Source organism: Ranitomeya variabilis, chromosome 3 (assembly GCF_051348905.1).
Source record: "Ranitomeya variabilis isolate aRanVar5 chromosome 3, aRanVar5.hap1, whole genome shotgun sequence".
In the NCBI taxonomy this organism is placed as follows: domain Eukaryota; kingdom Metazoa; phylum Chordata; class Amphibia; order Anura; family Dendrobatidae; genus Ranitomeya; species Ranitomeya variabilis.
Window position 1 is genome coordinate 516,371,645 of NC_135234.1, and position 25,754 is coordinate 516,397,398.

At 43.4% G+C, this 25,754-nt stretch overlaps 1 protein-coding gene across 1 annotated transcript in view; it reads right to left on the minus strand.

Annotated features, from left to right (window-relative positions):
- Positions 1-25,754, minus strand: part of LOC143818349 (cytokine receptor-like factor 2) — a 134,872-nt gene that overhangs the window by 30,645 nt on the left and 78,473 nt on the right. Inside the window, exons 3-5 of the mRNA XM_077299691.1 lie at positions 22,018-22,207; positions 21,818-21,935; positions 16,063-16,147 (exon numbers count right to left, since the gene is read on the minus strand). Coding sequence (XP_077155806.1) covers positions 16,063-16,147; positions 21,818-21,935; positions 22,018-22,207 — 393 coding nt within the window. The remainder of the gene's footprint in view (positions 1-16,062; positions 16,148-21,817; positions 21,936-22,017; positions 22,208-25,754) is intronic.

The following is a 25,754-nucleotide window of genomic DNA, read 5'->3' on the forward strand; positions in this document are numbered from 1 at the left end:
TGGCAGATGAGGAGGGTGCCAGTACAGGGGTAGCACTGCTGCAGCCAGGCATGTCCTCTGAAAGCCGGAGGAGTGACTGCTCCAGTAAGGAGGGAAAAAGGAGAGCAGGGCAGGCCAGACAGGTGCTGGTAGTGGGGGACTCAATTATTAGGGGAACAGATAGGGCAATCTGTCACAAAGACAGGGATCGTCGGACGGTGTGCTGCCTACCTGGCGCTCGAGTCCGACACATCGCTGATCGGGTGGACAGATTACTGGGAGGGGCTGGTGAGGACCCAGCGGTCATGGTGCACATTGGCACAAATGACAAAGTTAGAGGTAGGTGGAAGGTCCTTAAAGATGATTTCAGGGAATTAGGCTGCAAGCTGAAAGCAAGGACCTCCAACGTGGTATTTTCCGAAATACTGCCTGTACCACGTGCCACGCCAGAGAGACAACGGGAGATTAGGGAGGTTAATAAGTGGCTCAAGAATTGGTGTAGGAAGGAGGGGTTTGGGTTCCTGCAGAACTGGGCCGACTTCTCAGTTGGCTACAGGCTCTACGCTAGGGACGGGCTGCACCTCAATGGGGAAGGTGCAGCTGTGCTGGGGGAGAAAATGGTTAGAAGGTTGGAGGAGTGTTTAAACTAGGGATTGGGGGGGAGGGTATTCATTTTATAGGAGGGGAAGATAGTGCAGATAGAGACCTGGGCACAAATAAGGAAGTTGGGGGTGGCTGTGGCATGGGGGGTGGGGTTAGAACAGTTAGTAATTTAAGAAAGAATAGAGGTACAGAGAGTAACATCAAGTGCATGTATACTAATGCCAGAAGCCTCGAGTCGCCAACAAAATGGATGAATTAGAACTAATGTTGTTGGAGCATAATTATGACATGGTGGGGATATCTGAGACGTGGCTGGATGAGAGCCATGACTGGGCTGTTAACTTGCAGGGCTATAGCCTTTTCAGAAATGACCGTACAGATAAGCGAGGGGGTGGGGTGTGTCTGTATGTAAAATCGACCTTAAAACCCATCCTGCGTGATAATATAGGTGAATCTAATGAAAATGTAGAGTCTCTGTGGGTGGAGATAAGGGGAGGGGGAAAAAATAATAAATTACTGATAGGGGTTTGTTATAAATCTCCAAAACTAATGGAAGCAATGGAGAATATCCTCGTAAAGCAAATAGATGAAGCTGCGACTCAAGGAGAAGTCATTATTATGGGGGACTTCAACTACCCTGAAATAGATTGGGGAACAGAAACCTGCAGTTCCAGCAAAGGTAATCGGTTTTTGACAACTATGAGAGACAATTACCTTTCACAACTGGTTCAGGACCCAACAAGGAGGGGGGCACTGCTAGACCTAATATTAACCAACAGGCCAGACCGCATATCAAATATAAGTGTTGGGGGTCACTTGGGGAATAGTGATCACAAAATAATAAGTTTTCATGTAACCTTTAATAAGATGGGTAGTAGGGGGGTGACAAGGACACTAAACTTCAGGAGGGCAAATTTCCAACGGATGAGAGAGGATCTTGGTGCAATTAACTGGGACGATATCCTGAGACACAAAAATACACAAAGAAAATGGGAGACATTTATTAGCATCCTGGATAGGACCTGTGCACAGTATATACCGTATGGGAATAAACATACTAGAAATAGGAGGAAACCAATATGGCTAAATAGAGCTGTAAGGGGCGCAATAAGGGACAAAAAGAAAGCATTTAGAGAATTAAAGGAAGTAGGTAGTGATGAGGCATTAAATAAATACAGAGAATTAAATACATTCTGTAAAAAGCAAATCAAGGCAGCAAAGATTGAGACAGAGAGACTCATTGCCAGAGAGAGTAAAAATAATCCCAAAATATTCTTTAACTATATAAATAGTAAGAAACTAAAAAATGACAGTGTTGGCCCCCTTAAAAATAGTCTGGGTGAAATGGTGGATGAGGATGAGGAAAAAGCCAATATGCTAAATGACTTTTTTTCATCAGTATTTACAAAAGAAAATCCCATGGCAGACAAAATGACTAGTGATAAAAATTCCCCATTAAATGTCACCTGCTTAACCCAGCAGGAAGTACAGCGGCGTCTAAAAATAACTAAAATTGACAAATCTCCGGGCCCGGATGGGATACACCCCCGAGTACTGCAGGAACTAAGTACAGTCATTGATAGACCATTATTTTTAATCTTTAAAGACTCCATAATAACAGGGTCTGTACCACAGGACTGGCGTATAGCAAATGTGGTGCCAATATTCAAAAAAGGGGCAAAAACTGAACTCGGTAATTATAGGCCAGTAAGTTTAACCTCTACTGTGGGTAAAATCCTGGAGGGCATTCTAAGGGATGCTATGCTGGAGTATCTGAAGAGGAATAACCTCATGACCCAGTATCAGCACGGGTTTACTAGGGACCGTTCATGTCAGACTAATTTGATCAGCTTCTATGAAGAGGTAAGTTCAGGACTGGACCAAGGGAACCCAGTGGACGTAGTATATATGGACTTTTCCAAAGCTTTTGATACGGTGCCACACAAAAGGTTGTTACATAAAATGAGAGTAATGGGGATAGGGGAAAATATGTGCAAGTGGGTTGAGAGCTGGCTCAGGGATAGGAAACAAAGGGTGGTTATTAATGGAGCACACTCGGACTGGGTCGCGGTTAGCAGTGGGGTACCACAGGGGTCAGTATTGGGCCCTCTTCTTTTTAACATATTTATTAATGACCTTGTAGGGGGCATTCAGAGTAGAATTTCAATATTTGCAGATGACACTAAACTCTGCAGGGTAATCAATACAGGGGAGGACAATTTTATATTACAGGATGATTTATGTAAACTAGAAGCTTGGGCTGATAAATGGCAAATGAGCTTTAATGGGGATAAATGTAAGGTCATGCACTTGGGTAGAAGTAATAAGATGTATAACTATGTGCTTAATTCTAAAACTCTGGGCAAAACCGTCAATGAAAAAGACCTGGGTGTATGGGTGGATGACAAACTCATATTCAGTGGCCAGTGTCAGGCAGCTGCTACAAAGGCAAATAAAATAATGGGATGTATTAAAAGAGGCATAGATGCTCATGAGGAGAACATAATTTTACCTCTATACAAGTCACTAGTTCGACCACACTTAGAATACTGTGCACAGTTCTGGTCTCCGGTGTATAAGAAAGACATAGCTGAACTAGAGCGGGTGCAGAGAAGAGCGACCAAGGTTATTAGAGGACTGAGGGGTCTGCAATACCAAGATAGGTTATTACACTTGGGGCTATTTAGTTTGGAAAAACGAAGACTAAGGGGTGATCTTATGTTAATGTATAAATATATGAGGGGACAGTACAAAGACCTTTCTGATGATCTTTTTAATCATAGACCCGAGACAGGGACAAGGGGGCATCCTCTACGTCTGGAGGAAAGAAGGTTTAAGCATAATAACAGACGCAGATTCTTTACTGTAAGAGCAGTGAGACTATGGAACTCTCTGCCGTATGATGTTGTAATGAGTGATTCATTAATTAAATTTAAGAGGGGACTGGATACCTTTCTGCAAAAGTATAATGTTACAGGGTATATACACTAGATTCCTTGATAAGGCGTTGATCCAGGGAACTAGTCTGATTGCCGTATGTGGAGTCGGGAAGGAATTTTTTTCCCCATGGTGGAGTTACTCTTTGCCACATGGGGTTTTTTTGCCTTCCCCTGGATCAACATGTTAGGGCATGTTAGGTTAGGCTATGGGTTGAACTAGATGGACTTACAGTCTTCTTTCAACCTTAATAACTATGTAACTAACTATGTAAAGAATAGAACAGAATAGAATAAAAAGGTGAAGTACCAACAAAGTGCAGCGTGCAAAAGGTCCCAGCTCCCACGTCCTCTCACCCCTAATATAGTATAATGCAGCCTCCCTCATATAGTATAATGTAGCCCCCCAGAATACAGTGTAGCTCCCACATAATATAATGAAGCCTCCACAGAATATAATGCTGCCCCCTCATAGGGAATAATGCTGCCCAGTTGCGTAACTTGAAACTCATGGGCCCAATGTGAAAGCTGCAACGGGGCCCACAAATATTTTAAATTTTTAATAGCAACAGTCTTTTTCTCTAGGCCAAAGGGACTTTCAGGGCCCCCTAGGCTCAAGGGTCTGGGTGCGATTGCAACCCCTGCACCTGCTGCAGTTAAATCCCTGATGCTGCCCCTCATAGGATAAAATGCTGCCCATCATAGGGTATAATGCTGCTCCTTCATAGGGTATAATGCTGCCCCCTCATAGGATATAATGCACCCCCCTCATAGAGTATAATGCTACCCCCTCATAGAGTATAATGCTACCCTCTCATAGGGTAAAATGCTGCCCCCCTCTTAGGGTATACTGCTGCCCCCTCATCAGGTAAAATGTTTCCCCTCATAGGGTATAATGCTGCCCCCTCATAGGATATAATGTACTCCCCTCATAAGGTATAATGCTGCCACCCTCATAGGGTATAATGCTGCCCCCTTCATAGGGTATAATGCACCCCCCTCACAGAGTGTAATGCTACCCCCTCATAGGGTAAAATGCTTCCCCCTCATAGGGTAAAATGCTGCCCCTCTCATAGGGCATAATGCTGCCCCTCATAGGGCATAATGCTGCCCCTCTCATAGGGCATAATGCTGCCCCATCATAGGGTATACTGCTGCCTTCTCATAAGGTATAATTCTGCCCCCTTCATAGGGTATAATGCTGCCTCTCTCATAGGGTATAATGCTGCCCCCTCATAGGGTATAATGTACTCCCCTCATAGGGTATAATGCTGCCCCCTCATAGAGTATAATGCACCCCCCTCACAGAGTGTAATGCTGCCCCATCATAGGGTATACTGCTGCCTTCTCATAGGGTATAATTCTACCTCTCTCATAGGGTATAATGCTGACCCCCTCATAGGGTATAATGCAACCATGACTCACTGATTGAAATATATATATATATATATATATACACACTAGATTGTGGCCCAATTCTAACGCATCGGGTATTCTAGAATATGCATGTCCCCGTAGTATATGGACAATGATGATTCCAGAATTCGCGGCAGACTGTGCCCGTCGCTGATTGGTCGAGGCAACCTTTATGACATCATCGTCGCCATGGAGGCCTCGACCAATCAGAGATATATATATATATATACACTGTATATATATTGTGATGCAGGGATGTCCTTGCTGTGCAGTGAGAAGGCAATGACCCATATAAAGTTCAAAAATAAAGTCTTGTTTATTTTATAGCATGCTCACAAACCGAAAAAAATAAGCAAACAAGTCCTTCGGTATGCAGCCGGGAGAATAAAGATAGTCCACAATCCGTTGCCGTGAATGTAAACACCACCGTGTATGCTGGGGTGTCCGGCTTTTTAGGCTCTGCCTGGCCCGTGTTCCTCCACGCGGAAAGAGCTCCTCATAAGCCTCCTGCTAGGTCTGACTCCCAAACCAATATTGACACACCCCAAACTCTCTTGCAGGGTTTTTTTTCTTTCCTCCGGATTCTATAGCCATGGGCCACTATAAGATCTGGGCTGGAGGACAGGAACCGGCCCCACTCCTTTCCTGCAGTCCTTTTCAAAAATAAAAGCCCATACCGGGTTTTCCTGAATAATTTCTGGGTCAAATAACTTGACCCAGTTCACACTCACTTTTATTCTTCCCTGTGTCTCAAAGGCAACCTGCTGTGAGCACAGGGCACTCCAGCGGATCTAATATGCTTCTAAGCACATCCTGGGGGATACACAGCGACCCTCGCATATGACACCGGTCACTACCTCACATAATATATATATATATATATATATATATATATATATATATATATATATATATATATAAACAAATACAATACTCACCTTTCCAACTCGCTGATTCTAATTCTGCTCCAGTGTCAGCAGCTGCACTGCTTTCTGCCCGGCACACACAGAGGGTGCGCAATGAAGTGACGTCATCGCGCACTGACTGTGTCAGCGGCAGAGTGGAATGATGGGAGAGGGAGTGTCGTCTGATGCGCTCTCCTCCATTATTGCTTTCAACTGTATTGGCATCTATGATGCCGATACAGTTGAATGCGGTGTGCATTGGGTGATGGTGCTGGCGCCGGGCCACCCTGACTTACTGCTCCATAGCGGCCATGAGGGCTGGGAGCTCCTGGGAGGAACGGGGGCCCTGGTCTGCCGGCGCTGATAGCGGGCCGTGTTAGCAGGCTGTTGTGGCTAACACTGCCCGCTATTAAAGCTAAATTAATTTTCACCCCTCCCCATGCACATGGGGGCTTGAGAAAGGGTGAATATTCATGTCTCTTTAGCAGCGGGGACAGGCTTTAGCTGCGCAGCTGCCTTCTGCCTCCTGTCACCAGCTTCTGCTCCGCTGGCACCGGGGGCCCCCATAGCAGCTGCGTGGTATGCCGCTGTTAGCGACACGCCACTGGCTGGGGGCCCGAAGAGCAGCAGGGGCCCTAGGCAACTGCTTGCCCTGTATGCCAGCAGGTGTCAGTGCCTGGGTCTACCGGAGAATCCTCCAGGTCTTTGGTGGGCCAGTCTGACCCTGGGGTCATGTATACCATAATAGGGATGAGGGGGCCATGCATACCAGGATGGGGATGAGGGGACCATATATACCAGGATAGGGATGTTAAGTACAGAATTTACCACTTTTTTTGCTTCAATTTTTTTTCTAATTTCCTCCTCTATAACTTAGGTGTGTCTTATGGTCCAGTGCGTCTTATAGTCCGAAAAATACGGTATATGCCATAAATGTGTGATAGATGCTGATAGGATTTCCAGCTATAGTGAGAATGGTAGTCTCTTTTTACTGCCGGGTCTGTGTTGACTTAATCAGAGGCCAGTAGCTGATGTCAGTGCGCACATAACTGGGAGTGCTTGGCAGTGATGTCATATGCTCCCATTGCTTGCATGGAGATGTCAGCTGCTGGCTTTAGAAAAGGACTCCGCACTGCAGGGGAGCGGAGTGAAGGTGAGTATAATCATTTATTTTTTTGTATGCATTAAATAACAGAGGCAGAATGGGGGACATATACCAAGATGTGGGATATATATGTATACAAGGATGGGTCTAGGATGAAGGATTGGGAACAAGATTTGGGACATACATACCAGAATTGGAGGATATATACCATGATGAGGCCCAGGATAAGGGACATATATACCATGATGGATCTTATAAAAAGGGACATATATACCAGGATGGGCCCAGAAGAAGGAACATGTACACCAGGATGGGGAACATATGTACAAGGATGGGGAACATATACACCAGGATGGGGAAAATATATAAATATAACAGGATGGGGAAGATGTATACTGCTCAAAAAAATAAAGGTAACACTTAAACAACAGAATATAAATCCAAGTAAATCCAACTTCTGTGAAATCAAACTGTCCACTTAGGAAGCAACACTGTTTGACAATCAATTTCACATGCTGTTGTGCAAATGCAATAGACAACAGATGGAAATTACTGGCAATTATCAAGACACACTTAATAAAGGAGTGGTTCTGCAGGTGGGGACCACAGACCACATATCAGTACCAATGCTTTCTGGCTGATGTTTTGGTTACTTTTGAATGTGGGTTGCGCTTTCACACTCTTGGTAGCATGAGACGGACTCTACAACCCATACAAGTGGCTCAGGTAGTGCAGCTCATCCAGGATAGCACATCAATGCGAGCTGCAGCAAGAAGGTTTGCTGTGTCTGTCAGCGTAGTATCCAGAGGTAGGAGGCGCTACCAGGAGACAGGCCAGTACACCAGGAGACGTGGAGGGAGCCGTAGGAGGGCAACAACCGAGCGGGAGGACCGCTACCTTAGCCTTTGTGCAAGGGAGAACAGGAGCCTGAGCCCTGCAAAATGACCTCCAGCAGGCCCCAAATGAGAATGTGTCTGCACAAATGGTTAGAACCCAACTCTATGAGGATTGTCTGAGTGCCCAATATCCACAGATGGGGTTGTGCTCACAGCCCAACACCGTGCAGGACGCTTGGCATTTGCCACAGAACACTAGGATTGGCAAATTCACCACTGGTGCCCTGTGCTCTTCACAGATGAAAGCAGGTTCACACTGAGCACATGTGACAGACGAGTCTGGAGACGCCGTGGAGAGCGATCTGCTGCCTGCAACATCCTTCAGCATGACTGCTTTGGCAGTGGGTCAGTAAATGTGTAGGTTGGCATTTCTTTGGAGGGCTGCACAGCAATCCATGTGCTCGCCAGAGGTAGCCTGACTGCTATTAGGTACTGAGATGAGATCCTCAGACCCCTTGTGAGACCATATGCTGGTGTGGTTGGCCCTGGGTTTCTCCTAATGCAGGACAATGCCAGACCTCATGTGGCTGGAGTGTGTCAGCAGTTCCTGCAAGATGAAGGCATTGAAGCTATGGACTGGCCCGCCCATTCCCCAGACCTGAATCCGATTGAACACATCTGGGACATCATGTCTCGCACCATCCACCAAAGTCACATTGCACCACAGACTGTCCAGGAGTTGGCAGATGCTTTAGTCCAGGTCTGGGAGGAGATCCCTCAGGAGACCATCCGCCACCTCATCAGGAGCATGCCCAGGTGTTGTAGGGAGACATTTCCACTGAAGTTGAATCAGCCTGTAACTTCATTTTCCACTTTGATTTTGAACATCATTCCAACTCCAGACCTCCGTGGGATATTAGTTGTGATTTACGTTGATAATTTTTAGGTTTTATTGCTCTCAACACATTCCACTATGTAATGAATAAAGATTTGCAACTGGAATATTTAATTCAGTGATATCTAGGATGTGGGATTTTAGTGTTTCCTTTACTTTTTTGAGCAGGGTATATCAAGATGGAGGTCATAAATACCAGCATGGGACCAGGATGGGGAACATATATACCTGAATGGAGGACATACGGTTGTGTCAAAAAGTATATGCCCTCTTCCTGATTTGCTATTCTTTTGCATGTTTTCACACTTAAATGTTTTAGATCACCAAATTTAAATATTTGACAAAGATAATACAAGTAAACACAAAATGCAGTTTTTTAAAGGGAAAAAGATATTCAAACCTACAGGGACCTGTGTGAGAAAGTGTTTGCCCTATAAACCTAAAAACTGGTTGCCAGTGCCACTCTTGACAGCAACTATTGCAATCAACTATTTGCACTAACTGGCAATGAGTCTTTTTCAATGCTCTGGAGGCATTTTGTCCCACTCATCTGTGCAGCGTTGCTGCAATTCAGCCACATTGGAGGGTTTCCGAGCATAAACTGCCTTTTCAAGGTCATGCCACAGCATCTCAATTAGAATAAGATCAGGACTTTGACTAGGCCACTCAAAAGTCTTAATTTTGTTTTTCTTAAGCCATTCATAGGTGGCTTACTGGTGTGTTTTGGATTATTGTTTTGCTACATAACCCGAGTGTGCTTAGGCTTGAGGTTATGAACAGATTGCTGGTACAGATGAGCAAATATCTTCGGCTTCAGCTTTATTTGGCAAGCTATAGCGCTTACCAAAGAAGCTGCAGCAGCATCCAGTTACCTGGAGTGCTCCAATAATCAGGAGTCTGGCGCCACAGTGCACATGTTGCGGTTGTGTAACATGCATGGAGAGCCTGTGTGTTGTGACTGTCAAACAGCCACGATACATGCAGCTGTGGTGCCGGACACCTGATTATCAGAGCACTCCAGGTATCTGGGTTCCTGCTGCACCTTCTTCAGTAAGTGCTATAGCTTATAAGGAGGGAGCCGAAGACATTCGCTCATATCTACTTGCCGGACATTCTCCTTCAGGATTTTTTGGTAGAAAGCAGAATTCATGGCTCCATTTACCACAGTAAGTCTTCCAGGTCCTGAAGCAGGAAAACAGCTGCAGACCATCACACTATCACCACCATATTTTACTGTTGGTATGATGTTCCTTTTCTGAAATGCTGTGTTACTTCTACGCCAGATGTAATGAGACATACAGTTGTGCTCAAAAGTTTACATATCCTGGCAGAATTTTTGTTTTCTTGGCATTTTTTTCAGAGAATATGAATGATAACACCAAAACTTTTTCTCCACTCATGGTTAGTGGTTGGGTGAAGCCATTTATTGTCAAACCACTGTGTTTTCTCTTTTTAAATCATAATGACAACCCAAAACATCCAAATGACCATGATCAAAAGTTCACATACCCTATTTCTTAATACCTTGTATTGCTCACTATAACATCAATGACAGCTTGAAGTCTTTTATGGTAGTTGTGGATGAGGTTCTTTATATTCTCAGATGGTAAAGCTGCCCACTCTTCTTGGCCTCCAGTTCCTGTAAATTCCTGGGCTGTCTAGCATGAACTGCGCGCTTGGGCTCTCCCGAGAGTGGCTCAATGATATTGAGGTCAGGAGAATGAGATGGCCACTCCAGAACCTTCATTCTGCTGTAGCCAATGACAGGTCAACTTGGCCTTGTGTTTTGGATTGTTGTCATGTTGGAATGTACAAGTACGTCCCATGCGCAGCTTTCGAGCTGATGAGTGCAAATTTAAGTCCAATATTTGGTGATAACCTGCTGCATTCATCTTTCCATCAACTTTGACTAAGTTTACTGTGCCTTTGTAGCTCACACATCCCCAAAACATCAGCGATCCACCTCCGTTCTTTACATTAGGAATGGTGTTTTTTTCATCATAGGCCTTGTTGACTTCTCTCCAAATGTAACATTTATGGTTGTGACCAAAAAGTTCAATTTTGGTCTCATTACTCCATATTACATTGTTCCAGAAGTTTTGAGTTTTGTCTTTGTGCTGTTTTGCGCATTGTAGGTGAGATACTTTGTGGCATTTGGGCAGTAATGACTTACTTCTGGTGACTCGACTATGCAGCCCATTTTTCTTCAAGTGCCTCCTTATTGTGCATCTTGCAACAGCCACACCGCTAGTTTTCAGAGAGTCCTGTCATTTAGCTGATGTTATTTGTGGGTTTTTCTATGCATCCCAAACAATTTTCCTGGCAGTTGTGGACGATATTTTTGTTGGTCTACCTGACCATGGTTTTGCTTTTACAGAGCCCCTGATTTTCCATTTGTTAGTCACAGCTTGAACTCTGCTGACTGACATTATCAATTCTTTGGATATCTTTTGTATCCCTTTCCTGTTTTATTCAGTTCAACTACCTTTTCCTATAGCTCCGTTGAGAATTCTTTTGTTTTCCCCATGACTCACAATCCAGAAATGTCAGTGGCTGGATGAGAGATGCAAGAGTCTGTCTGGATCCCAGAAACTCACTCGGCTTTTATGCACACACAATGATTACAAGCAAACAGGTCACAGGTGAGGATACTACTTTAGGAGCCATTCAAACCCATTTGTGTCAACTTCTGTGCATGTTATCAGGCCAAAATCACCAGGGTATGTGAACTTTTGATCAGGGTCATTTGGATGTTTTGAGTTTTCATTATGTTTTAAAAAGATAAAACGCAGTAGTTTGCCAATAAATGCCTTCACCCAACCACTAACCATGAGAGGAGGAAAATTTTTGGTGTTATCATTCATATTCTCTGAAAAAAGGCCAAGAAAACAAAAATTCTGCCAGATTATGTAAACTTTTGAGCAGAACTGTACACCTTCCAAAAAGTTTTTCTGTCCACAGAGTATTCTCCCAAAAGTCTTAGGGATCATTAACATGTTTTCTGGCAAAACTGAGACAAGCCTTTATGTTCTTATTGCTCAGCAGTGGTTTTCATCTTGGAACTCTGCCACGCAGGCCATTTTTGTCCAGACTCTTTTTTTTTATTGTGGAGTCATGAAAACTGACCTTAACTGAGGCAATTGAGGCCTGCAGTTCTTTTAATGTTGTTGTGGGGCCTTTTGTGATGGATAAGTTGTTGCTACACTCTTGGGGTAATTTTGGTCGGCTCGCCACTCCTGGGAAGGTTCACCACTGTTCCATGTTTTCTCCATTTGTGGAATGGCTCTCACTGTGGTTCGCTAAAGTAACAAAGATTTAGAAATGAGAGGAAATGAAGCGTGGTCTGGGGGAGGGCTGGGGAATAGTCCTCCCCAGCGCTCCCCCAGATTTAGAAATGGCTTTTTAACCTTTTCCAGACAGATAGAGCTCAACTGCTTTTTTTTCTATTTGTTCCAGATTTGGGGGGATATCGGTATAATGTCTACATTTGAGTATCTTTTAATCTACCTCACTTTGTCAGGTAGGTCCTATTTAACACTTTTTCGCACAACTGCATATATTAAGATGTGGACATACAGTGCCATGTAAAAGTTTGGGCACCCCTGCTTAAAATTACTGTTATTGTAAACAGTTCAGCAAGTTGAAGATAAAATTACCTCTAAAAGGACCAAAGTTAAATATGACACATTTCCTTTGTATTTTAGGAAAAAAAAATATATATTGAAAAATGTTACATTTTAAAAATTATGCAAAAGAAAATTGGCAGATGCAAAAGTTTGGGCACCCTTGCAGATTTGTGTGCTCAGATAACTTTGACCAAGGTTTCAGACCTTAGTTAGCCTGTTAGGATTATGGCTTGTTCACTATCATCGTTAGGAAAGGCCATTGAAAATTTATGCAATTTTCCAGGTTTTTAAGACCAGCCTCCTCTAACCTTGTGCCAAAACACAGCAGACATGGGTTTTTTCAAATAGATGCTTGGCACTCTGAAAATGAAAATGGTGGAGGCCCACAAAGCAAGAGAAAGCTATAAGAAGATAACAATGTTCTTTCCTCAGTTCAAAATGTAATTAAGAAATGGCAGTTAATGGGAACAGTGGAGGTCAAGATAAGGTCTGGAAGACCAAGCAAAATTTCCATGAGCGCTGCTCATAGGATTGCTAGAGAGGTAAATCAGAACCCATGCAAAATTGCAAAAGAACTTCAGAAAGACTGAGCAGACTCTGGAGTTGTGGTACATTTTTCTATTCTTCAGAGACACCTGCACAAATATGGCCTTCATGGAAGGGTCATCAGAAGAAAACCTTTTCTGCATCCTCACCATGAAATTTAGCATCAGAAGTATTCAAAAGAACCACTAAAACAAGCATGATTCATTTTGGAAACAAGTACTGTGGACTGATGAGGTTAAAACAGAACTCCCTGGCCAAAATGATCAAAGGTACTGTATGTGTAGAAAAAAAAGGGCATAGAATTTCAAGAAAAGAACATCTCACCAACCATTAACCTCTTTCTGACCTCGGACGGGATACTACGTCCGAGGTCAGATACCGCGCTTTGATGCAGTGCTCCGGCGGTGAGCCCGCATCAAAGCCGGGATATGTCAGCTGTTTTGAACAGCTGACATGTGCCCGCAATAGCGGCGGGTGAAATCGCGATTCACCCGCCGCTATTAACTAGTTAAATGCCGCTGTCAAACGCAGACAGCGGTATTTAAGCGGCGCTTCCGGCCGGGTGGCCAGAAATGAGCGCATCGCTGAGCCCCGTCACATGATCGGGGGTCAGCGATGCTTCTAACCATATAGGTCCTTGAGACCTCTATGGTTACTGATCGCCGGCAGCTGTGAGCGCCACCCTGTGGTCGGCGCTCACAGCACACCTGCATTTCTGCTGCATAGCAGCGATCTAATGATCGCTGCTATGTAGCAGAGCCGATCGCGTTGTGCCAGCTTCTAGCATCCCATGGAAGCTATTGAAGTATGGCAAATGTAAAAAAAAAAGTAAAAAAAATGTGAAAAAAATAAAAAAAATATAAAAGTTTAAATCACCCCCCTTTTGCCCCAATCAAAATAAATCAATAAAAAAAATCAAACCTGCACATATTTGGCATCGCAGGATTCAGAATTGCCCGATCTATCAATAAAAAAAAGCATTAACCTGATCGCTAAATGGTGTAGCGAGAAAAAAAATTGAAACACCAGAATTACGTTTTTTTTGTCGCCGCGACATTGCATTAAAATGCAATAACGGGCGATCAAAAGAATGTATCTGCACCGAAATGGTATCATTAAAAATGCCAGCTTGGCACGCAAAAAATAAGCCCTCAACTGACCCCAGATCATGAAAAGTGAAGACGCTACAAGTGTCGGAAAATGGCGCAATTTTTTTTTTTTTTTTTTTTTTAGCAAAGTTTGGAATTTTTTTTCACCACTTAGATAAAAAATAACCTAGTCATGCTAGGTGTCTATGAACTCATACTGACCTGGAGAATCATAATGGCAGGTCAGTTTTAGCATTTAGTGAACCTAGCAAAAAAGCGAAACAAAAAACAAGTGTGGGACTGCACTTTTTTTGCAATTTCACCGCACTTGGATTTTTTCTCCGTTTTCTAGTACACGACATGGTAAAACCAATGATGTCGTTCAATAGTACAACTCATCTCACAAAAAATAAGCCCTCACATGGCCAAATTGACGGAAAAATAAAAAAGTTATGGCTCTGGGAAGGAGGGGAGCAAAAAACGAACACGGAAAAATGGAAAATCCCAAGGTCATGAAGGAGTTAAGCATGGGAGTGGATCAATCATGCTTTGGGGTTGTGTCGCAGCCAATGGCACTGGGAACATTTCATGGGTAGAGGGAAGAACTAATTTAATGAACTGTCAACAAATTCTTGATGCAAACATAACTCCATCTGTAAAAAAGCTGAAGCTGAAAAGAGGATGGTTTCTACAAATGGGTAATGATCCTAAACACACATCAAAACCCACAATAGACTACCTCAAAAGGCACAAGTTGAATGTTTTACAATGGCCCTCACAGTCCCCTGATCTGAACATCATTAAAAATCTGTGGCTAAACCTAAAAATAGCAGTGCATGCAAAGATTACTAAGGAATCTCACAGAACTGGAAGAATTTTCCAAGGAAGAATGGATAAAAATCCCTCAGACAAGAAATGAAAGACTCTTGTCTGGCTATAAAAAGTGTTTACAAGCTGTGTTACTTTCAAAAGGGAAAGATACTAACCAAACAGAGTGCCCAAGTGGTCAATTTTCCTTTTTGTAACTCTTAAAATGTAAAAGATGAGTATATATACAAGTATATTTCTAAAAAACTTTTTGCCTAAAATACAAAGGAAATGTGTCATATTTAACTCTAGGCCTTTTAGAGATCATTTCATATTCAACTTGCTTAACTGTTCACAATAACAGTAATTTTAAGCAGGTGTGCTCAAAATTTTTACATCCCATTGTATATACTAGGATGGCAATGAAAGAGAAGAAGTGATCTGCACCGCTGGAACCACAATAGCCTAGTTTGTCAGATCGCTGTTTAATACTGCTGCAGGCATATAACCTGAGACGACGGGTGCTCACCAAGAAAAATACAGTACTATAAGTCCCAATGTGTAGAAAGCAGAGGTGGCACTCACCAGTCTTGAAAATCCATGCTTTATTGAAGAAAAAACTATTAAAAGATCTTCAATAGGAGAATGGGAGATAGAGTATGCGAGTGACAATGATATACGTGCAACAACACATCTGTATGAGGCTAAGTGTTCGTTGAGCGTACTGGTTCCAACAAATAGATAAATCCACCGCAATGAAAGAGAAGAAGTGATCCGCACCGCTGGAACCACAATAGCCTAGTTTGTATACTAGGATGGGACCAGGATGGGGGACAGATATCCCATGAAGGAGCCCGATATTGGAGACATTGCTACATAATGGGGAGGGGGGCAACTCCTATCTCCTGATAGGATTTGAAATGCAACAAGGGCCCATACATCTGACCAACATGTGGGGGAGAGGGAAGGGGCCAGATCTAAATTTTGCACCTGGGCCCATCTGACTCTAGTTATGCACCTGGCTGTATGTAGTGAGGTGAGAGATGTTAAGAATGAGTGGAAGGAGGGTGAGAGGTCTAGTGTGACAGAATAAGATTCATGAGTCACCATCTAAGTTTAGGAGAAAAGCTGTAAGCTGCAGAATTGTACATTAATAAGGAGAAAATTAGGTAAAGAGAAGGGTAAACAGGCGATCGCACAGTGGTTTTACCTGGCTGCAAGCTCTGAGGTGACACGCTTCTTTAATAGTGAATTGCCTGGGATAATCCAACTATTTGACTTATTTTAGCTAGAGTTCAGAATTATAATGTAGATAGTTACCTGAAAGTATCCATTGTGACCATCAAATAAGTTATGAAATGAATTCTTTGGATCAGGTACTCTTGGAAATATGCAGCTCTTTATTCTGTGGAAAGAACACCCACAGACACAGACAAATCATTATGAAAAACACTTCAGCTTTTATCTATCCCAGACATGGGTGCAATCTTTAATGAAACTGTGATTTCCTGTCTTTGTAGTGTACTTAAGTGTTATCTCTGATGTCATGGAGAAAACTATTCAGTACTATTTAAGGATGATACTAAAGAATGGTAAAACTAAGATTTACTGTACCATATAGTCAGAACATTAAGACCACCTACCAATGCCATATACTGTATGTTGTGACACCTTCCTGCCATATTCATACATTTTTTCTATGTTAGCTCTTATGTGGAAACAGAGTTTTGGGCTAGCTTTTGCTCCTAATGCATATCAATATGTCTTGGGCACTGGTGACCCAGTTAATGGCTGTCTGGTCTAGTACCACTTTGGTAGGGACTAACCAGTAGATCCTGAGAATATCCTACAAGATGTGCCATTTACAGATCTTCTGACACTGTTACCTAGCCTTCAAAACAAGGCCCTTTTGAGAATCACCCAGATTCTTATATTTGTTCATTTTTTCCTGTTTCCTCACTAGACAGGAAATGACTGTTTACTTCCTACCTAAGATATTCAACTTCTTAGCATGTGTCTGTAAAAGGGTAGTGCTACCCCTCCCCCCTATTTAAACTATAAAGTACCCTTACTATTGACTTTGGCTCCTTTCCTGTGTAATCTTATTAGTCCCTTGCTTTTCATTTGCTTCTCTTGAGTTGTTCTGTATTATTATGTTGTGTATTCACGGTTTTTGCCTGTCACCACTGCAGGGTAAAGGAGTTTGTAAGGCAGTTGTACAAACCATTGCTCTCCTGACAGCAGGAACTAGATCATCACCATTTCCAAGGCAGCATGTAAACACAATAGTTCATATATATATATATATACAGAACGGTGGCTCAGTGGTTAGCATTGCAGCGCTGAGGTCCTGGGTTCAAATCCCACCAAGGACAAAATCTAAAAGGAGTTTGTACATTCTCTATGTGTTTGCATGGGTTTTGCTCCCACCCTCAAAAAGACATACTGTGAGCCCCAATGGGGACAGTGCTGATAATGTCTGTAAAGCACTGTGGAATTAATGGTGAGAAAAATAAATAAATGCCAGAGGCACTAACCTGGACACTACTAGCTTGATGTGTTACATGCCAATGTTGAATTGCTATTTTGTTATGTGCAGTATGCCATTACAATGTTTTTTATACACATGCTGCAACTTTAAGGCTGATAATGATGATTCCTGTGAACAGGCAGTCATTGTATGCAATAGTAAGGCCTCTTTCACACTTCAGTTGTTTGGCGTCAGTCTAAAACCGTCATTTTCCTCAAATAACGGATCCGTCATTTTTTGTGACGGATCCGTTATTTTCCCCATAGACTTACATTAGCGATGGATTGTGACGGATGGTCGTCCGTTCCATCCGTCATGCGACGGATCCGTCAAAATTTGGCGGACGTTGTCTAGAGATAGACAGACATTGAAACATTTTTTGTCAACGCCGAAATGGCGGATAGCGACGGATCCGTCGCGTCCGTCATTCCATAGAATGGCCGCCTATGGGCGACGGATCCGTCGCGACCGTCATTTCTGCAGATCCGTCGCCCCAATCCGTTTTTTCAATTGCGCATGCTCCAAAAAGTATATACAACCCCCAAGTAATGGATCCGTCAAAAAAACGGATCCATTACATCCGTTTTCTCAACAACTGTGACGGATCCGTCGATCCGTCACTATGTCGGAAGTGACTGACGCCAAACAACTGAAGTGTGAAAGAGGCCTTAGTCTCTGGTCGTACCTGTAGTATTGTGTTGGCATTCAGGCTTTGTGGTGAAGCTAGATTATAACTTGAGCAGATTGGGTGGGCTGAGAGGAGAGTGTGGCATGAACTAGAGAGTGCACAATAATGTCCATGGGAGCTGTGTCTTTAAATCTGCCAACATTCGTTGCTAAAAAGGCAGAGTCCCATTGTGTCCTGGCTATGTGGTTGGAAACCATATTCAGCACCTTCCTATGTTGGTGGCCTCAGTGGTTTATTATTATGGATCATCAATGTCTGTACAATTTAATTATAAATACATTTTTAAAATTTAGTGTTTGAGGTCCTGACACAGTTTATAAAAACGTAGCACGTTAAAAAATGGCTAAATCAATTTTGTCTATTTCAATTTGTCTATATCTTGAAGACTAGAGTCACAGTGTCTTTTTCACATCCTAATTTCTTCACATTTTACACCATTTTTGTGTATATTAATAATAATAATAATAATAATAATAATCTTTATTTTTATATAGCGCTAACATATTCCGCAGCGCTTTACAGTTTGCACACATTATCGTCGCTGTCCCCGTTGGAGCTCACACTCTAAATTCCGTATCAGTATGTCTTTGGAATGTGGGAGGAAACCAGAGTACCCGGAGGAAACCTACGCAAGCACAGAGAGAACATAAAAACTCTTTGCAGATGTTGTCGAGAACATACAAACTCTTTGCAGATGTTGTTCTTAATGGGGCTTGAACCCAGGACTCCAGCGCTGCAAGGCTGCTGTGCTATCCACTATTAATCCATTCACCTCTGTATAGTTTGATTTCTCACTCATTGACAGCAAAAGATTATCTACAGGTGTTTCTCACAAAATTAGAATATCATCAAAAAGTTAATTTATTTCAGATCTTCAATACAAAAAGTGAAACTCATATATTGTATACACTCATTACAAACAGAGTGATCTATTTCAATTATTTATTTCTGTTAATGTTGATGATTATGTCTTACAGCCAAGGAAAACCAAAAGTCATTATCTCAGTAAATTAGAATACTTTAGAACACCAGCTTGAAAAATGATTTTAAAATCTAAAATGTTGGCCTACTGAAATGTATGTTCAGTAAATGCACTCAATACTTGGTCGGGGCTCTTTTGCATCAATTACTGCATCAATGCAACGTGGCATGGAGGCAATCACCCTGTAGCACTGCTGAGGTGTTATGGAAGCCTAGGTTGCTTTGATAGCATCTTTTAGCTCGTCTGCATTGTTGGGTCTGGTGTCTCTCATCTTCCTCTTGTCAATAGCTGGCCGATCATGCACAGTGATACTGTAGTTTCTAATCCAGGTATTGGTACTTTTGGCAGAGTGGTCAGGTGCCAAGTCCTGCTGGAGAATGAAATTTCCATCTCCAAAAAGCGGCAGAGGGAAGCATGAAGTGCTCTACATTTCCTGGTAGACGGCTGCGCTGACTGTGGTCTTGATAAAACACAGTGGACCTACACCAGCAGATGACTTGGCTCCTTAAATCATCACTGATTGTGGAAAAGTCATACTAGACCTCAAACAGCTTGGATTGTGTACCTCTTCACTCTTCCTCCAGACTCTGGGACCTTGATTTCCAAATTAAATGCAAAATTTACTTTCATCTGAAAACAACACCTTGGACCACTGAACAACAATCCAGTTCTTTTTCTCCATGACCCAGATAAGACGCTTCTGGCATGGTCTATTGGTCATGAGTGGCTTCACACAAGGAATGCGACACTTGTAGCCTATGTCCAAGGCTGCAGTTATCCCGGTTGCTTGTGCATCTTTTTCTACCACACTTTTTCCTTCCACTCAACGTTCCATTAATATGCTTGGCTACAGCACTCTGTGAACAGCCAGCTTCTTTAGCAATGACCTTTTGTGGCTTTCTCTCCTTGTAGAGTGTGTCAATGACTGCCTTCTGGACATCTGTCAAGACAGCAATCTTCCCCATGATTGTGGAGCCTTCTGAAACAGACTATGGTACCTATTTAAATGTTTAGGAAGCCTTTGCAGGTGTTTTTCTTAATTATTCTAATTTACTGAGAAAATGACTTTTTGGTTTTCATTGGCTGTACATGGGACACCAATCTTGAAACCAGAATAGTGTGAACAGGTGTTCAGTTGGCTTGCAGATAATGCTTCCAGTCTGTTTCCCAGCACCACCCTGTCTACCACACAGTTCAGTCTCAGTAGCCAAGAGTCTGGACCACATAATTCCTACTCTGATCTTCTTTGCTAATATTATGACAATTCCCAGGAGACAAGTGATCCCACACTGTGAGTGTTTACATTTCCTTTTACTGCTTCTTCTGGCCTCTCACTCAGCATGTTTCAAAAGGGTCATCAGGATCTCATGTGTAGTGATGCCCAAATATTTGAGCAACCACCATCAGTAGAAGATGATGGGGGACTGCAATTAGTGTCTCAAAAGGTGGAAGATGATGAGATACAGTTGCCAACAAGTGATATTGCAAAGTCAACAAGTCAGGACCAGAGTTCAGAGGTGGTGGACAATGAAGTTACTCACACAATCTGGGAAGGTGCCATGCAGAGTGAGGCCAGCAACACAGAGATGGAGGGATCTGCAGCACCGCAAAATGCAGGCAAAGGAAGTGGGGTGACCAGAGGGAGAAGGCAGGCAACTATGCCCCTGAGCATCCACACATGGCAAAATCTCAGGCCAAGGGTTAAGGCGCTGATGCCTCCTGCCCTGCACTTGTTGGACATTCGCAAGCACCATCAACAGCCACATCCACTTCCTTGTCCCAGTGCAGCTTTCTACTGTCCCTACCCTGAGCCTTGGAATGCAAGCGTAAATACACATCCACCCACCCAGAGGCCCAGACATTAAACAGCCACATTTCCAGACTGCTTGCTGTGGAAATGTTGACATTTAGGCTTGTGGACACTGAGACTTTCTGCAACCTCATGGCGGTGGCCATTCCATGGTTCTCATTCCCCAGCCGCCATTATTTCTCCCATTGTGCCGTCCGCACCTTACACAAGCACGTGTCCCATAACATCACCCATGCCCTGACTATTGTAGTTACTGAGAAGGTCCACTTAACCACCAACACGTGAACAAGTGCTTGTGGCAAGGGACGTTACATTTCCCTCACGGCACACTGGGTGAACTTAGTGGAAGACGGGAACGAGTCATATCCTGGGATGGCACACATGCCATCGACACTTATTTCTATCAGAGTGTGTGCATATGCACTCTACCTGTTGCCAGCCATGTGAGCGCACAGTGGATGGGCCATTCTCCTCCCTGTCTTCTTTCTCCTGATGCTGCTTGCTGATACACATGGAAATGTAGCCAGCAACTTCAGAGAGGCATTAGTGTAGCCAGCAGCATTAGCAGAAAGAAGACAAAGAGGAGAACTCGCCCGACCACTGTGTACATGCATGGCTGGGCATAGGCAGTTTGCATGTGCATGCTCGCCGGCTGAACTAAGGCAGTGCTCTCTCTAGAAAATGAGCACTGTCAATTAGAAGAAGGGGAAGGCCTCAATAAGCAAATGAGGAGGAGGAATGGTGCACATAACATTTAACCACGTCAAGAGTGCACTATAGTTCCCACATTTACATATGACTGAAAAGTAATTTTCTCACGCATTGTACAAGTAACAGGTATAAGTGCTAGTATTGTATTTAAGTCAGCTTGTAAAATATACTTAATGAGAATGATGAACAATAACTAGACAAATATAAAAATATAGTACAAAATTATTTTTTAAACAAAAAATCATCATCATGGACTGCTTCTATCCAGAGTGAATAGGAGTAATAGCAAGATCCACCTTATAAGATATTTAAGAACTATATCTTTATTCTACTAGTGATTATTAATTCACATACCTTTCCATATTACACCTGAGAAGGACTATAACAAATATGATCAGTGTGGACACTGCGGAAAATAAAATAATGAAGAAGCTCGAGTCTTGAACTCCAAATACTGTGGGTTCACATGATTCTAGTGAAGAGGAAAGAAATGATAAACATAGTATATATTCAGAATGAATTAGACACAATGGTACAGATATGACGTTTCATACCTACTAAAGTGAGGTTCTTTATGAAGATATTATTGCTCCACTCACTTTCATATAAATAAATTGTACAGTCTATATCTGTTTGAAACTTCAACTGCGCATGGAAACACTTCTCTGGATCCAAGTTTGGATTGGAAAACTTGCAGTGCAATAATGAGCCCATTTCGGAACATTCTGAAGATGTCGAACTTTTCTAGCAATGGGTAAAGCAATAATATATTGTGATTAAAATGTGTACAAATAGTACAAAACTATCGACATGCAAAATTAATTTAAATAGGTAGCATGTATATATTAAAGCGTTATTTAAATCTTCTTTCTTCAGAAGTACACCACTCCCCAGCCTCCCGGCTTCTTGATTGCTTGGAGAAGGTGCACTCCTGAAGACTGACAGTTCAGCTTCTTGACTTTTTTAGGTCATTAGTAGTGATGAGCAAATGTGCTTGGATGAGCTGTTATCCAAGCATGCCCTGGTGTTATCCGAGTACCTTGGCTGTACTAGCATAATATTTTCGAGTCCCCGCAGCTGCTGTTTTCCTTTGGAAGGCAGTCGCAACACATGCAGGGATTGCCTGTTTGTTAGGCAATGCCATCATGTGTTGCGATTGTCTACCACTAGTGTTGAGCATTCCGATACCGCAAGTATTGGGTATCGGCCGATATTTGCGGTATCGGAATTCCGATACCGAGTTCCGATATTTTTGCGATATCGGGAATCGGGATCGGGATGCATATTCATGTGTAAAATAAAGAATAAAAATAAAAAATATGGATATACTCACCCTCGGACGTGCCCTGGTTGTAACCGCTGCAACCGGCAGCCTCCGTTCCTAAGAATGAGCGCGTGAAGGACCTTCGATGACGTCGCGGCTTGTGATTGGTCGCGTGAACGGTCACATGAGCGGTCACGCGACCAATCACAAGCCGCGACATCATCGAAGGTCCTTCACGCGCTCATTCTTAGGAACAGAGGCTACCGGTTGCAGCGGTTACAACCAGGGCGCGTCCGAGGGTGAGTATATCCCTATTTTTTATTTTTATTCTCTATCTTACACATGAATATGGATCCCAGGGCCTGAAGGAGAGTTTTGGAGCGCCCCCACACCGCCGCAGGGCCGAGGGGTACCCGGAGCCGGGCCTCTGGGTCTCTGCTCTGGGGTTGTCACGGTGGCTAGACCCGGTCCGTGGCCCTGTCTGTCAGTGGGGGACGTCCGGTGCAATAAGTGGTGTTGTAACGGTGCAGTTGTGGGGTGCAGGTCGCGGTAAATAACGAGGACACCAGGTTGCAGTCTCTTTACCTCTTTACTGGAGATCTCTGAGTCCTCAGTCCAGAATACGGTTCACCAGGCTGCGCAAGTCCGGCTGGTCCAATGGCACCTCCAGAGTTCACTTCACAGGTGGAAATCGGTGCCTTCCTTCTTAGCGCTATGTGTTGTAGTCCTTCCCTGCTGTGCTTACGGAAAGTACCCCACAACCGTTGTGTCTGTTTCTTAAGTTCCCTCACAACTCGATTAAATGATGTTCTTCTAATCTTCCGTCCCTTCCTGATGTTACAGTTAGAACGGCACCCATTTGTCGGATAGGCCTGGAGTTCTTCCGGGACCCTAGAGACGCCCCTCTCCCGCAATTGCCTCCCAAGACTTCATAGGTGATATGTGTTAGACAGCCCACCTTAAACTGACTGTCCTGCCGCTGTTTAGAGTATTGCTTGAAGCTGAATGTTATAATACTCCCTCGGCGTTCCGGCCACCGGTAGTGCGCCTCAGTAGGGTGCTGCTCCGGTCTTACAGCACGACCCCTACTGGAATTCTCCTATTGCTTGATCTCGTTTCTCACTCAGCACAATCTATCTCGCTTCTAGTCCTTTCTTGGGTCCCGCCGCTTCCCGGAGCTGGCGCGGACCCGTTACGTTCTTTTCAATGCCAAGCCTCTGTCAGGATCCCACCCCTGACAGAGACCCTACTGTCTCTTCCTCCACAACACCCTCTGCCACTAGGTGTTGCTTCGTCCAATCCAGTCAGCTTTCTGATCTAACTTCCTGCCTGACCCCCAGTTTACCCACTATGGTGGGGAGTGGCCTAATGAATAGAACCCTTAGCTCCCCCCGGAGGCCCGGCTGTGAAATGTATTGGTGTCTGTGATACCTGATCAGATGAACTCCTTCAGTGCCATCGGACGCACCATGGCTCCCCATAGTGGCGGAGCCACAGTACTGCAACGACCAGGACTCTGGGGCGCTGCACTCCCCCCTGGTTAAACACAGTACTCCGGGACTGGGAAGAAAACAACAATACAAGTTAGCAAAAAGACATACAATTTTGTTGAGTGCAATGACAATAAGCATATTTGAACAGGCTTCCCTTTATGGGAGGTAAGGACACTTGAACGTTACAAACATGGCAAAAATATCATAGCAACATGCTATAATTTACTTCTGTTACCCAACCGGGCATTCTACTTAAGTGCAAAATTGTTGAACAATAATTTAACATTGCCTTTAAGGACTCACACTCTAAATCCACTAAAGACCTTCCTATAATCACATTATAAGGCACTTTAACTTTTTCATTCTCCTACTTTGGATCTGCAGGACCGCCTGTCCTATCGGCACCAGACCTACTGCCTCTCCTTTCTGTTACAGGACCGCCCCGTTCAGCCAGGGCCTACTGCCTTTTCAACTACTATACACAGTATAGAACATAACATTACTTTCAGTTTTAGAGCACTGAGCCATCTCTTCTTGACTCCTATGAGAACTCAGGGTTTACCTTCTATCCCCATTAACTATCCATCAGCATTATCAAAAACATTTTCTATCGAACATTAGCCTTCTCATTATCTTTCCGTCTACTATGCATGCTGGACACCACGTCTATCTCTACGGGCCCACTGCATCCTTCTTCTATCTTTCACCTTCTAATTCTCAGAGCACATCATCAGTATTTCTTCACATTTAACTAATTAAACACATATAACTTTTCTTGTACATCATTATCATCACTTTTCTCTTCATCAACGTTATTGCTACTTGTCTTAAGCAATATTACTATCAAAATGCGGCAAATGAACATCCCCTTTAAGAGGGGATCGAGTCTTTCTGAGGTAGTTCGTCTTCTCAAGCTACCAGTCCATACTCATCAAAGGTTCCAGTGTGGTATCTTCGCAAAGAGTCCTTGTTTAAGTAAAACCAGTAGGGAGCGTGTTATGATTTTCCCAATGGCAGGGAAATCTAAATAACAACGGACTAGCTCTCGGGTGATGGGAACTAAAGTGACCGTGACCTGAACCTGACACGACACTGGAAGTAGCCGGGGAGTGTTTCCTACGATGCCCTAGACACCACGCGCCAGCCGGAGATCTAACTACCCCTATCAGAGGAATATACAGGCCTGCCTTACCTCCAGAGATGAACCCCAAAAGGAGATAGCAGTCCCCCACAGATATTGACGGTGAGTCAAGAGGAAAAGACATACGTAGGATGAACAGCAGATTTAGCACAGTGAGGTCCGCTTACTAGATAGCAGAAGTACAGGAAAGAGTCACTTCACGGTCAACTTCAAAACACTACTCAAAAACACCATCCTGAAATTACTTTAAAACTCCAGTGACAACTCATGCCACTGGAGTGGCAATTTCAGTCCACGAGAGCTTCCAGCTACAGAGAGTCACATTGCAAATAGCTGGACAAAAATAGCATTAACTAGAAACAAAATACAACTTAGCTGAACAGGATCTTGAGG